The sequence below is a fragment of the Stigmatopora nigra genome, chromosome 22 (genome assembly GCF_051989575.1).
Source record: "Stigmatopora nigra isolate UIUO_SnigA chromosome 22, RoL_Snig_1.1, whole genome shotgun sequence".
Lineage (NCBI taxonomy): Eukaryota > Metazoa > Chordata > Actinopteri > Syngnathiformes > Syngnathidae > Stigmatopora > Stigmatopora nigra.
In genome coordinates, this window is record NC_135529.1 from 4,625,805 (window position 1) to 4,640,694 (window position 14,890).

At 40.1% G+C, this 14,890-nt stretch overlaps 1 protein-coding gene across 4 annotated transcripts; it reads left to right on the top strand.

Annotated features, from left to right (window-relative positions):
* Positions 1-377: 377 nt before the first annotated feature.
* LOC144215831 (ceramide transfer protein-like) lies at positions 378-14,682 on the top strand. Of its 4 annotated transcripts, XM_077744998.1 has the most exons (18): positions 379-1,028; positions 1,103-1,237; positions 3,305-3,421; positions 8,125-8,232; positions 8,309-8,447; positions 8,585-8,668; positions 8,770-8,927; positions 10,678-10,770; positions 10,872-10,958; positions 11,034-11,120; positions 11,292-11,369; positions 12,056-12,151; positions 12,353-12,485; positions 12,561-12,631; positions 12,704-12,832; positions 13,068-13,197; positions 13,269-13,399; positions 13,479-14,682. In XM_077744998.1, exons 1-17 carry the CDS (start codon positions 939-941, stop codon positions 13,394-13,396), a joined length of 1,863 nt encoding a protein of 620 aa, XP_077601124.1. In that variant the 5' UTR covers positions 379-938; the 3' UTR covers positions 13,397-13,399; positions 13,479-14,682. The 4 variants fall into 4 exon arrangements, with proteins under 4 accessions (XP_077601123.1, XP_077601125.1, XP_077601124.1 ...); XM_077744997.1 differs by having other exon boundaries at positions 378-1,028; positions 10,872-11,120; XM_077745000.1 differs by lacking the exon at positions 11,292-11,369 and having other exon boundaries at positions 380-1,028.
* Positions 14,683-14,890: the final 208 nt, after the last annotated feature.

The following is a 14,890-nucleotide window of genomic DNA, read 5'->3' on the forward strand; positions in this document are numbered from 1 at the left end:
TACGGGTGCGCTAAACGCCTCTAATGACACTTAACGTCACATCAAGATGACGTTTTTTCATTGTACTTTTACAGCGAAATCCTACGTCAACGCTACTGACTCAAATGTAGTTTACATGATTCATAGTGCACTTATTTAGCACATTGGCTACAATAAATGCCAATTAACTTAAAAGAATGAGGACTTGTATTGTTGTCAATGGCAGGCAACAAGCTAAGACTGTGAACATGCAACTAGATGTTGATCTATTGATGATTTTTTTCCTAATAAAATACATACAACAATAAATGAAATAAAAGAAACAAAGCTGTGACGTGTGCTGATCATTGTAATAAAAGAAAGTTGGGAGTCAATTGTTTTGAAAGAGTGTCCTATGTTTTCCGCTGGAAATGTTCGTTAACTTGATGCTTGTCTTTTTCGGATATATACACAAGTAAAGCGTGGCTCCGGCTCCTCCCCCTCGACCCGAATGACAAGCTAGTGGAGCCCTTGGCTGTTGCTAACAAAACCGCGGAAATAAAGCAGCAATGCGGTCCCTTTCGTCGTCATTTGTAGCTTCCTAGTCGAGATCGGTGGTCACGCCAGGGCCTTTATCGACCGTTCTTTCGTGTGCGGAGCGCGATCGTCGTTGGGCTCACAAGTTACGCGTCAAGTTGCATTTGTTGGTTTGGTTTGACAGCTAACACTTTACGCTAACTGGCTTTGTCTCGGTGCTGATCGACGTCAGTTTCAAAACAAACCCTGCAAAAGGGAATTGTCGAGGTTGGAGTGTCACGCTTTTTCCTCTCCAAAGCGATCTTGGATTTTCAGCCAGTTTTTTTCACCCCCAACCCCATACCGCGATCTAGGGCGTTCGGGACATTTCTTTAATCGATTTCTAGCCAGCGAAACCCGCTGATTAAAAAAAGCCTCTTTGATTTTCTGAATCTTGGATTTAAATGTCCGAAAAGAGCTCAACCTCCGGGTCAGATGAAGATGTGGAACCAGAATCCGCACAACCTGTGGAGTTCGGGGGCGTGCTGAGCAAGGTGAATGAACATTTCTTGAAGTATATAGCCATGATGACAGATTAAAGTCAATAACTGAGCTTGTTTGGTTCTAGTGGACCAATTACATCCACGGATGGCAGGACCGATGGGTTGTGTTGAAGAACAACGCTTTGAGCTACTACAAGTCAGAGGATGAACGGGAATATGGCTGCAGGGGATCCTTGTGTCTCAATAAGGCTGTTATCACAGTAAGTAATCTTAGAAGAATCTTGAGCAAGCGTGTGGTCAAGCTCAAGAGCACTGAAATCCACGCATTTAGTACTTTAGAGCTTTGAGTGAAGCATGTGTTTTGGTTCAATCACCTGCATGCAGTTATTCCTTAAGCCATTCTTGAAGATAGAGAGGTAAATATTAACTTGTTTTCTAGATAACAGGCAGGATCACAATCTAAAATGGGCTAGCAAATCAAAGTCATTTCTTGTTTTTTTTTTTTTAACTCAATGGCTGTCAGTGACATCCTATCTATTTGGACTGGGAGGGATCTAAAATAATTTGCATCTCGCTTAAAATGAATTGGGCGTCTACCGATGACTAATTCATTTAATTTCACAACAAAAGAGCCAAGAAAATAGCCATACGATTGGAAGTCTATCTTTGTCAATGTCGCTGAAAGAGTTAAAGGACCCCTGTTTACTGCTCAACAACACACTTCAAATTTCTTTAACCACTTAATCTGGTTCATTATTTTCATTTTTTCCTAAACATACCACTGTCTAGTACAGAAGCAAACAATTGTTTTTTTTTTCACTGATTTGTGCAATAGGATTAAATACTTTACAACATAAAAGGCCGCTTTGCAGCCTGGCTTAGTGTATTGTAATTAGATTATTTTATTACACACAGTGCCAAGTATGCCTTTTCTATAACACACAAATCGCCAACATGGTAATTACAAGTGTCCCTAAATATTGAGAAAAGGACATTGCTGTCAAGTGGAATGTCCTGTGGTCTTAAAATTGCAGCATCATGCGTCCGTTGCTCTTCCTGTTCAAGTTAGGCTATGGCACCCCGATAAGGTGAAAAATGAAAGCAGCATTTTCCTCATGAAAATGAAAAATAAAACATATACAATTATATACTTTAACTTTTTGTTTTTAGGTACTGGGAGAATCCCCTAACTGCCTCGCCCATCATTTCAGCACCACAAAAGATGATTAATGTCCAATCTATTTGAAAAAATAACATTATTATTATTTTTTATGGTTTCTTCTTAATCTTATCTTGACCCTCTCGGACAAATAGCACAACTCTGCTAATTTGAAAGGTACAACATTTAAGTGTACACACTGTGGAACTCATTTCTTCAGTATGACTTTCACAAGGGGAATGAGAATGCTCAGGAAAATTAAAGGAGGTATAAAGTGTACCATAAAAGCAGAGCTTTATGGACTGTGTCTGATAAAACTCTGTTGGATCCCTAGAATCTAAAATGGCATCACGGCTCGATACGCTAGAGGTTACTGCTTTACCCCTTCCAGCAGACAAGTCATATATTTTGGCCTGTAGCTAATGGATATTTATTGGTTCCTGGAACAGAGCAGGATTAGATTAGGATATATTCAGGTTTAGGGTTTCTGTTTCGTATGCAGCTGTATGTTGCTGTTTGTCAGACAGCCAAAAAGCACGAGTGCAGTAAGAGCGAATCTAGTTAAACGGGGACAACGTGAGGTGGTGTCAGCTGACAGCCGTGTCAGCCGGGGAGAATCCGGTCAACTGTGATTTATTTCACACCAGAAGCCGTCGTCGTGCACATCGTTTGCTTGCTTGCTTGCTTGCTGAGTGCAACGGTCAAATTCCAATCTCAGAGGAAACGGTGGAATTCCGTTCTCCAGTTCGGTTGGGTGCCTGGTGTGCTTGGAGGTGGGTGGGGCACATTTCAGCTTGGGAGCATAAAATAGTTAAGAATTTCGCCTGAATGTAGGAGTTGAGGTTATCACGACCCTGCGGTCAGGTGGAGGCATGCTCCTAGATGTTCTTTTAGTTGTTACTATGAGTTTTGTTTGGTGAAGTAAAACATCAGGTTTTCATTACCATTCTTGTTTATTGTGTGGCAAAAGAAAAAAAACAATTGAATCCACATGTCATTGCTAGGCAGCCATTGTCATAATAGACAACTTTGGATACATCATAGTATGCTTTTTATGTGATGAGTGCTCGGTTATAATGGTAACTGAAATGTTACAATGGTGCATTTTTTGCAAAGTATTCAGTCACAGAGATAGGAGTTCTTGATATTTGCTCATCTTTGTCTGCAGCCCCATGAGTTTGACGAGTGTCGTTTTGACATCAGTGTCAACGACAGCGTCTGGTACCTTCGAGCTGAAGACCCGGAGCACAGACTCCAGTGGATCGAGTCCATTGAGGTACACAAGGTGGGTAAATAGAGAGAAATTTAACTGATCATTTTGTTTTTGCTTGTTTTTTTGTTTTTTTTTAATCCACGTGGATTAATAACAAAAATTACAATTGAAAAGTCTTAGTCAGCGTAACTATAAACTGTTAGTCCAAAAAAGAAACTATAACTAACCAAAACTGTATTGCAAAACTGCAAAAAATGTTTCTTGTTTGTTATAGATTTTATACTACGATTCCTTTCTACTTTCCCCATGTAGTATTGTCATGAAGTGGAAGTTTGTTATGTTTACTTTCTACCATTCTCTCTGTGTACTTGGTGATGCCAATCCTTTTTTAATTGTCTTAATATCCACTAACCTGACTGGCTTGTCAGCAACATGGTTGTGACACCTTGATGAGTGTATTCTCTGGTACAGATGCTTTTTGTTTGAGGCTGGTTCAGCAATATGTCAGGAACATAGCCAATTACCAGAGTCATCAGCGTCACAATTACTGTATTGAATCAATGCTGGGATCTTTCTCAAAGTCACAATTAGCTTTGTTCATGGCTGTTTGGATAATCGCTTGGATGGGTGTGGCAGGAATATGGACAGATGCTTGCTCGCGTTGACGTTTCTCCTTTCTCTATGTCCTTATCCATGGGAATGTGAGGAATCTAAATGTGTATAATAAGGGGTCATCCTTAGTCATTCGAGTCTTAGCAGCTGCTCACAAAATGCTTGGTAACATCTATCTATATTGTAAAATATCTTGCTATAACAACCTATTTCAACATCTTCACTCAATATTTTGAATTTCATAAAAGTTAAGCATTTTCCTCTTTTCTGATGCGTGTCATAGAGAAAAATAGAATGTCCAGTGATCATGCATTTTAGACGATTCCTCTTCCAAAGATCATGAGAGATGTTAGTCCGTGAACGGTTTATTGACTACAAAATGCAACTAATTTATAGCCGTGGCTGACGCCAGCAGGACAAAAAGTCACAAGCAGGACACGCATTCTTCTTTAGTATGCGAGCTCAAACTACCGTGCCAACAGGGTGATGTGTTTGACAGCTTAGTAATAGTTGCACTCGGGTGATGAGAATGCAAGTTGAATTGGTGAGGGACTGACAAAACACGCGAGAAGAATAACAAAATATATACTTTTGATAAAAAACCTGTAAAATACTAAAGTATATGTGTCTTTTTAATCAGGGCTACATGCAAATTAGAGCGTTGTATTATTAGGAAATTCGGATACTTGGCAGCAAGCAGGGCGTGTACTGTTTTAGTATTTAGGCTTACTTAGTAACATTCTGCCAAGTACTTTGGCATAGCTGCAACTGTTGTGAAAGTGTTTTAGAAATTAATACATTTTGATAAACAGCTTTGCATCTGAATCAATTGAGAATTATGATTTTTAGATATATTGAATGGATTTGGTGAGAAATGTAAAAAAATAAAATAAATGTAAAATAATGAAAGCATAACTAGACATTGAGACCCATATTTCATCTTTGTGGTATAGCTCTTGTGTTTATAATCAAACGTACGTTATAAAATGCCATGTGACTATGGATGCTTGTTCATTGTGCACATAAAAGCAACATATTACAGACAAAAAGACAAGCAAAAGTTATTTACTCCTCTGTGAGCTTCATCTTTTTTTTTTTTTTTAAAGTAAAATGGTGGTGGTGTATCTGGCTGACATTGCTGCTGACATTCACAATGTCAGTTGAGTGCGAATGACCGCAGGTCTCTGGTCCATTAGTAGAAGTGTGTGATTATTCCAGGGTTATGTTTGAACTGTGCTCTGCAGTGACCCCAGTGCACTGTTACCTGTGGGTTGTTGTGATTAGTGAGCCTGTCTGCTCTGCACTGCCCCATGTTGGAGCAAAAAAACCTCATAATTTGATACCTTTTACATCAGAGGTGGGCAATTATTTCACAATCGACCTGGGATCGAACATTGCCATGCAAAATGTCCTTTTTCTCTACACTCTGGTCCATGTAGTTAAAATGTTTGCAGATTGTTTTGTTTGGTCTTAATACAACAGTACCAAATATTGGTGTTCTTATTCTGTATTATTATTATTATTATTATTTGTGGATTCAAGATTGTTTGTCTAATTCAAACACACATTTTTCTTGGTAGTGTGAAATGTTATGAATAATGTACAAACGTCAACTGCACCTTTCAATAAATAATACATTAGCAATACAAATCAAAAGGTACACATAAATTCTGTATTTGACTGTTCCATTTTCTCATGCTCCAAGGGGTGTTACTGGAGCACATTTTTATTATCTTCTTCTTTTTTGGCCACCAATACTCCAGGCTGCTAACTGACACAGTTGTATTCTACAGTGTGATCAAAATAAGCACAAGCAAAAAGAATGAAACAAGTAAAGCAGAAGAAGCTCTAAAAGGTTGCACCGACTAGCCTCCCCCTCTCTGTCCCTCACTTTCCCCACTTGTCTCGGGTGATCTCAGACTGCATCCATCGCCCACCCGTCTGATGCGTTTTATTATCCAAACAGCGCCAGGCGGCTCTCATCTTTTTCTCTAATGCATACACGCTCGCAAATGGAGTTCCTTTCAAGCGCTCGCTCGTGCACTCGAGCACTCCCAGGGACAGCAATGGATGCGGCACATGCAGTTGGGCAGAATGAAAAGGTTTCCCATGTCAGGGTGTGTGTCCTCACATGATGAATTAATGCAGCGTGTGTGTGGCTGCATTGGAACTGACTAAAAGCTGGTCTGCTTTACTTTCCTGAGGACTTCTTCATTTCAGCTCCATCTATTCCTCTGCTATTGCCACAAAGGCAGTTCCCCGCCCTCTGATGTGTTGATGCTGTCTCTTAACAAGCTCAGCTGATTCTATTGCTTTTCTTTGTTGGTGTGGCTGCCTTGAGCCGATTGAGGTGTGTCCGGGGAAACTGGAGTACTGGACCAGAACGTCTGAAGTAGCAGAACAAACTAGGTTTTTGTGTCTGGAGGAAGATTCTTGGTCATGTTGGGGCCATCAGGGCGACAGGACTGCAGCAGTGTCCTCCTCTGCTTTGGCTGCTGGAATGGTCGAATGGTGGGCTCATTTCATGCTGGCATGCCGCCCCTTAATAGATCTTGCTTTGTGGCCGCTATTTTGCATGTCCTTTTGCATTAAGTGTTAATAGCAAGAATTAGATGCATGTTGTCAGAATATTTTTGCTTAGAAAGTTGCTTTTGGCATTATAACTCATCTCTGTCAAATAAGCTATATATGAAGGCAGTTCCGTAGCGACAAGGGAAATAATCTAAAAATGATCGATGAGTTATAAATACAATTATTCTTTCTGCTGAATCAGGTGCATTTTCTGTGGTAAGATGAAGTCAGTGGCAACATGTGGGAGTGAGGCTTTATTGGCATCCCTTGGAGTTTAATGGTTCCATATTTAAAGGGGGAAATCATTATGTTTTTTGTTAATGTCAATGGTTTCCTATGTCATTGAGATTCTTTGTGCAGTGAAAACCTAAGCATCAATTACACATAGCACCTAATAGGTCTTAAACATAAGGGTTTCATGCCTTTTGTAAATTTGGGATTGGCTAAATTGACTTCTCCATAAATCGGAGTTAAATCAATAGGACATTTTTGACTCAAACTTTTTGAATTATTTTTTTTCACTTACACCTTCCTTTTACATTGTTGTGTCTGTGGTGTCAATTTATATCAACGCTAAGAAAACAGACATTTTTGGATAGTAATAGTTAATCATCAAATATGATGGAGAGAAAAAAATAGGTACATTTTTGTTAGAAAGCCCAAAACCTCAGAAAATAACTATGGCAGTGAACATTTAAAGGGTATTTGCCAACAATGTCATGCAGGATGTTGATAAAGGATTTCCTTCTGCAAAACAATCAAAAATACGATATTACTGGACTTCCTCTAAATCGAAAGTAACTGATTCTATTAATCCCCATAGTTTTCCCTCAAGTAACACTGAAACCTATTTACCTGCTTCTGGTTTCTATTTGTAGTTCAACTCAGGGTCACAGTTGACATTTTTTGTATGCATACTCATACTTTGTATTACAATGGAAACAGTTATTTCCAACACCCTTCAGTCAGTCAATCATGAAATGAAAGTTTAAGAAATTTGATACAGCAAAATGTAATGAAAAAATATTATTTTGTTAGTATTATGTAAGTGTAACTAATATACACAATAACCAACACTGAAAAACAGCTAGATTACGAACTTGGTGTCATAAATAGTCAAAACGCAAAGATTAAATCAATTGTTCACTTGGCTCCTGATAAAGACCCATCTGTTTGTGAGCAAACAATTAACCGGGCAATAGTCCACATTTGTATCTTTTGCTTGATAAAAGGAATCTTCAAGCAGTTTCAAATGATTTGAAAGATTGACTCACTTTTTGTCGTCCATGCTATCTCAAAATGCGATAGGTTTTTGGACAGGGTAAGCTTTATTTTTACATGGTAAGAGTGGGGCTGTTTTGTATCTGCATATTTTCCATTCCCATTGTTTCTCTAGTGTTTGGCAGTGTAGGTGGAGGTCCTCCCCTTGTCCAGCTCAACAATGTTTAGTGTTGCTGACGGCTGAATAAAACTTTTCTTCCCCCATTCTGTGATCTTTATGTGAACTGCCGACTGCTTTTTGCAAGTTTATATTGTCTATTTGTAATATTTTTCTCTCCTACCTCCTTGTTTCTACCTTTCCTATTCAACAGGCCGAGTCCGGGTATGGGTCAGAATCTAGTCTGAGACGACATGGTTCCATGCTGTCTCTCACGTCAGCAGCTAGCTCATTTTCTGCAACGTCCGCCTCATCCTTCAAGGTAGGTGCATTCTCCATTGGACAATGAAAGTGCCTATCCAATTCCTTGCATCTTAAAATGGCGTCTTCTTGTTTAGAAGGGACACAGGCTGTGCGAAAAGTTGGCAGAAATGGAGACCTTTCGAGACATTCTTTGTAGACAAGTGGACACGTTGCAAAAGTATTTCGACTCCTGCGCTGACGCTGTCTCCAAAGACGAGTTTCACAGGGACAGGGGTAACGGTCGCATTCATTTCTTTTGAACATTTTCCTCCTTTACTGTCTTTACATAAATGACATTTTGTCTAGTTATTATATTGGGTACGATTTGCAAAATAATTTTGCTGTTTTGTACTAATTGTTGATCTCAACAGTTGAAGAAGATGACGATGACTTCCCTGCCACCTCAAGGCCAGATGGGGATTGTTGTTACAACAATAACGGCAGCAAAGAGAAACGTTAGTGTCCTCTTTATAACATACTTTACTTAGCTCGCGAGGTGTCGCATTTTTTCATCATTTATACATTTTAGTTCATTCTTTTGTTTTTTTTGTACCAGTTTTCTCCCCCGCCAGTCCCAAAGGCATCAACGGTATAGACTTCAAAGGGGAGGCAATCACCTTCAAGGCCACCACAGCAGGCATCTTGTCCACTTTGTCTCACTGCATTGAGCTGATGGTCAAACGAGAGGACAGTTGGCAGAAGAGACTTGAGAAGGTATCGAGCTATACATTTTTCCCTTTATTGTTGAATATGGCTTGCATTATTTTACAATGCAATGTCAAAGGATCAGCAACAATTACATTTTTTGGGGCAACCTCAAATATAGAATGTCTACATGAATTACGAGAAGTAAAGTTAGGTTGCTCAGTCCCACCAGTTGCAGTGCTTAGTTTTTACATCAAATTCAAATTTGAACTACACTTTTTGAAGAGGGGAATCACAGAACTGAAAATGAATGTTATATACAGTATTTGGATTGCAAAGATTCACTGGATTCAAGCCCACTGCGCACGGTCATATTTTGCACTATCAGCACCTCCTTCTGGCAATCAACAGGGTTGAAACAGAGGCAATGTGTTTTTTTATGGGAGAACTTTGGTCTGGAGGCCTATTTAGTAATGCACGTTTTGCCCTCAGTAAGCATCAAGCCACGGTCTGCCGATAACACACATTCATAGGTTTCATCTTGAACTTTAGAAACCTGTGAGTGCGCGCATGTCTGTTTTTCTGTGTCACTAAAGGAATGCTCTCTGCTCTTGATCGACCCTGCTCATGTTGTCAAACCAGTTAGTTAGTGTGCGATGCCTTTGCCGCCCAACCCTAAAGAGCACAATAGCCGGGAAGAGATCGCAGGGTTTTTGGCTGCTTAAGTGAAACAAATTCATTCTAAGCTAAATGTAGTTCAAACTCTGATATATAACTGGTATAGTGTCATCAGGAAGGGGATTAACAAGCAACCGCGCCGTACGCGGGGAATCCGGATTGGAAAATGACAGCTCGGACGTCTTGGTTTAATTTGTGGAAACCTCAGCGGCGGTCAGAGGTGCTCAAGTACCAGACGCAAAACTGGATACCTTTAAGGACCTGCAGCCTCTTCTTTAAAGTAGGTCCCCAATGCTTATAGTCAACGGCTGCCGGTGTGAACTGTCATGTTTGTTTAGTGGCAAGTGGTGACACGTTACATCAAATGAACTGTTGTTTTACAGCAGAGAGTCGTTTGTGTTCATTTTCAAGTGAAATATTATTAGCTACCTCTTACGTACATTGATCTAGCTGAGGTTACAGTAAACCCACAAGTATCTTTAGTAGTTTTCTTTATCTGTGTAAGAGCAGTCAAATCTTTTGACTGGTTTGTCAGGTTCCTGTTGTGTGAAAGCACTATCTCTGAGAGCATTGTGACGTTTTTTTTTTGAGTGGGCATTGTCATGAGTAGTGTAGTATTGTTACCACACACTGGTCCAAAAGCTCTTTGTTATGCCTCTAAAAAAGGAGTAGAAATTGGCTTAAATTAATATACACCAACAAGTGTAGGTGGCTTTGTTTAGATTTAAAAAAAAAAAGATAGTTCTTAAACTGTAGTGGCCGTTCTGTGTTAAATTTCAAGCACAATACAATTACAGTGTAACAATCTTCAAGCCAGCATTTTTATATCTCGGTGTTAATATTTCATGGTCAACCATATTTAGTTTTGTGGGTTTAATGAAAAAGTGCCTAATGTACAGTTATTAATTACAATACTTTGTTTTTCAATATGTATTTCCCCCGTTTTTTATTAATTGAGATTGGGAATCGAAATGTTCCAAACTTCACCTTTTATGTGTCAGAAACGTTAATTAAATGTTAGACAGACTTTGCATATGTGTTTGTTTTTGTACTTGATGTATTAAGTCAAGGCTAACATAGAAAAAGGCAGTGGTTATCATTACTTTTATACCATTATGTATTAATAATAATGTCTTTTTAGGAGCTGGAGAAGAGAAGGCACGTAGAAGGTGCCTACAAGTCTGCTATGCATGAACTAAAGAAAAAGTCACATTATGGAGGCCCTGACTATGAGGCAAGATTCAGCTCTATTGATGATAAATCACCTATTTCACATTATGGTGGTTTGTGTTTCATTTTTAATTCTTGCATGGCTAATTGATGTCCCATTTTCAGGAGGGACCCAACAGTTTGATCAATGAGGACGAGTTCTTCGATGCGGTAGATGCTGCGCTCGACAGACAAGACAAAATAGAAGAGCAGGTGCGCTTTGCCCTTGTTGCATTTAAACTATGTATTGACTTAACCTTACAAAATTCGCCTGTTTCCCTGTGCCAGTCCGAAAAGGTCAGGATCCCCCGACTGACTCCAGTTCCTCCCGGTGATGTCTATTCCAGTATCAGCACGCACAGATTTGCCACCAAGGTTTGGCATCCATTACTGCCCTTCATCACTCGTGCTTTTGACACAAGTGCCATTTAACCCAAATATCATTATTGACGTGTTTCTATTCCAAACTTGGGTTTTCTGCTTTTGGTGCTTGGCTTTGTCCACTTTGTCATCCCTTTCTCTTTTCAATATCTTTTTGCTGCCCAGGCGCGTAGTCATTGCTCTTCCGTGTCCTCTGTCGAGCTAGTCAGTGCCTCAGATGATGTTCACAGATTCAGCACTCAGGTAATTTGGATGGCTCTTGTATGTGCGAGCCACGCATGCTTTTTGTCACAGCGTGCATGAGTAGAAAGAACAGAATATTTTCAACCTACCCAGAAAAGATACATTTGTATCCGCTTTATTAGTTCATTCCAACCTCTCTGCGGTTGCTTTGGCAAACACTCTACATTGTGGCCTTGATACATTGAACCTTCAACCTTGTTTAATCTTTTTTTTCCCCTCGCCCCTTGTGTGTCATATTAAGCATATATTTGTTGACTAGCCACTGGGTTTGTTTGCTTGATGAATTCCCTACATTGCTGTGATAATGTTTCTGCTACTGAGTGCCAGTTTATTGGACCCTTTCTACAAACCTAAAATCTTTCACATATTACTAAAAATAATATTTATAGAGGAAGTGACTTTCAAATGGATTGGGCATCTTTTGCCATAAATGGCAGCCAATAGTTAAATGAGTCCCCTGTAAAGGGTTAGCCATCTTTATTCTTTAAAAAAAAATCCAAGTAAATTAGTCCATTGGTTTAAAACAGCATGACGGTTTAAGGCAAGGTTATTGTTTAATTACATATAAAATATCTATTTTTTCTATTGCCAATGATCATCCCATCCGTCTCCATCCTGCACATGGTTTTCCGACTAACAAGAAATGGTAATCACTGTGACTACAATTTTGGCACTTTGTCTTTTAGGTGGAAGAGATGGTACAGAATCATATGACATACTCACTTCAGGATGTGGGTGGAGACGCCAACTGGCAGCTAGTCATCGAGGAAGGGGAGATGAAGGTGAGAGGCTGCGTAGGAGGTGACGCTGTTATTCGTTTACCTGAGAATTCACACTCATCCAACTGCTTTACAAATATACACAACAATGTTTTAAAGTGACAAACAACACTTTTATATATAAAGGTGGACTGAGCAATTTCTATTGAGTACTTATACCTACATGTATTCATCCCTGGCTGGCCATACCTTTTTATTTTCCAGGTGTATAGAAGAGAAGTGGAAGAGAATGGTATCGTTTTGGATCCCCTTAAAGCGACGCATGCTGTCAAAGGGGTGACGGGTCATGAGCTTTGCCATTACTTCTGGGACACGGCTGTGCGCATGGACTGGGAGAGTAGGTTTTACATCTCGTGTTAGCACTGCGGAAGCCATAACATGCACAAAAGTCCTATTTTTTTATCTTCCTTAGCCACCATTGAAAATTTCAACGTGGTGGAAACGCTCTCCGACAACGCCGTCATCGTTTATCAAACACACAAGGTAAAGCCCTGCATGTCACCTGCGAGAGACGGACACTCGCCATGGTGTTGACCCCGTGTGTTCATGTCACAGAGGGTGTGGCCAGCCTCGCAGAGAGACGTCCTCTACCTGTCGGCCATCAGGAAGATTCTGGCAACTAACGAAAATGACCCTGACACTTGGTTAGTGTGCAACTTTTCTGTGGACCACGAAAATGCAGCGGTAAGTTCACTTTAATATAAGTGCAATGATTAAAAAAAGAAAAGTATAACCGGTTTACTATATGCAAATTATAAACTAATCAAAACAAGTCAATTTCACCTGCCACTTAACAATTGTTGATCTCATATTTTTTTTTTGGTTTAACAAATATTTTCGTTGTAATTTTGTAAATAAAAATTAGTTGGACGTGATTTGCAATCATAACTCGAGTATACCTAATTTGTTGTCTTTACAGCCTTCGAATCGGTGCGTTCGAGCCAAGATCAACGTTGCCATGATCTGCCAAACACTGGTCAGCCCACCAGAGGGCGATAAAGAAATCAGCAGGGATAACATCCTCTGTAAAATCACCTATGTTGCCAACGGTGAGCGCACATAACCTTTAACGGCAAATGACAAAATGTCATATTTCCTAACGTGATGCTCTGTTCGTCAGTTAATCCCGGCGGGTGGGCTCCGGCCTCAGTTCTCCGGGCCGTTGCCAAGCGAGAGTACCCCAAGTTCCTCAAGCGTTTCACCTCCTACGTCCAGGACAAGACTTCGGGGAAGCCCATCCTGTTTTGAGAGGTCAATAGACGTCACCATTATATTTTCCACAAGTTTCCTTTTGTCCCTCGTCAAGTGTATACATGGATTTCCTCCTCAGGAAGCCATGACGGTATCCCCCGAAAGACGACGGCACGCAACAAGCGTCCCACCCGGGAGCAGCGAGGACTCAAAGACGAGACCAGGGGCGCGACTTAATTCCATCAGTATTTGTGCGTCCAGCGTGGCATTTGCGGGTCCCTCTATGTATAAAGTTTCCCCCTCAGTCGTTTTCAGATGGCTGTTATCCGTTTTTTTTTGTTTTGTTTTGTTTTTTTGTTTTTTTGTAGATTGTTTTGTACATTTCTTAGGATGGCATACTTGTTTTTTGGGGCTAACCAATAGCAACGACGCTACACGTTTGCTGCTGCTAAAGAGAGAAAACTAAGTTAGCGCATCAATCAGAGGGAGATACTTTTTCTTTGAATGCATTTCTCTCGGAGATCTTTATATTTGTAATGGCTTCTCCGGAGAGCGAGCATTGGAACACGACGTATTGTACAGAAAAAAAACACACTTAGTTTACCAAAGTGACAAATGTGAATGGACTGTTAAAATTCTTGAATTTGATGCCGGCAGACGTGCCAAGGAAACTTTAAAGTTGAAAAATCACATTTTATCTGCTTGTTAATCAAGAGTTAGGCAGGTTTTGTTTTTTTTCCCCCCAATGCTTCGCCCCTGAATTTTAGCCTGGGCTCGATCGTTGTCGTTTTTTTGTCTACGTGCACATTTGGTTCCTCGCCTGCACCCAAAATTTAGCATTCCAGCGTGACACGCGCAGTGCACAGTGACTGACCATGATAAACTACGCCTAGGAATGCCTTAAGACACCAGCGCACGCCTGGTCAAATTTCCTTACAACCACCACACGTGCATTTATTGACAGTGGCGGGAAGTGCTTTTTTACGTGGGTGGGCGGGCGCTCAGGGGTCCGGAGTTTCAGCATTTCACACCGTGATCATACCTCATCATTCAAAACAACTGTGGATCTTTTTGTATTTGCCATCTGTGTCATCGAATCTGAGTGTTTAGGGGAGGCGGAGGTCGTGACCCTCGCTTGGCGGGTTTCCGAAGGATTTTGGATCATTAATTTATCAAATCTGCGCTCCATGTCCGCTGAGGAATATAGCTGTTGTTTTTAATTTTGATACTATGTCACTAATCCACACACTTTGTACGTGTGTAAGTTGTACATCAGAAGTGTTATTATTTGCACTAAATGTAATGCAAGTTGACAATACCTTGTAAATTAAAATTACTACACATGTGTAATTCACGGTTTGCTATGATAGTATGGGATAACTTTACTCTTTTAAAAACTTTCTGCATAAGTTGTACTACTGGTCACATCCTGGACAATTTCCTTCATTTGGTGATTTACTACGCCAGTCAAATTTACCCATTACTAAATAACCTATCAGTCACTTAACTATTTTGATAGTCACCATTTTTTAGACATTGCATTTGGTTTTT

Excerpts from the sequence above, each read along its gene's own strand:
- LOC144215831 (XM_077744997.1), top strand. The coding sequence starts at position 939 with ATGTCCGAAAAGAGCTCAACCTCCGGGTCAGATGAAGATGTGGAACCA. Across the intron at positions 3,422-8,124 it reads AGTCCATTGAGGTACACAAG|GCCGAGTCCGGGTATGGGTC; the intron begins GTGGGTAAATAG and ends CCTATTCAACAG. Across the intron at positions 12,632-12,703 it reads TCGTTTATCAAACACACAAG|AGGGTGTGGCCAGCCTCGCA; the intron begins GTAAAGCCCTGC and ends TTCATGTCACAG.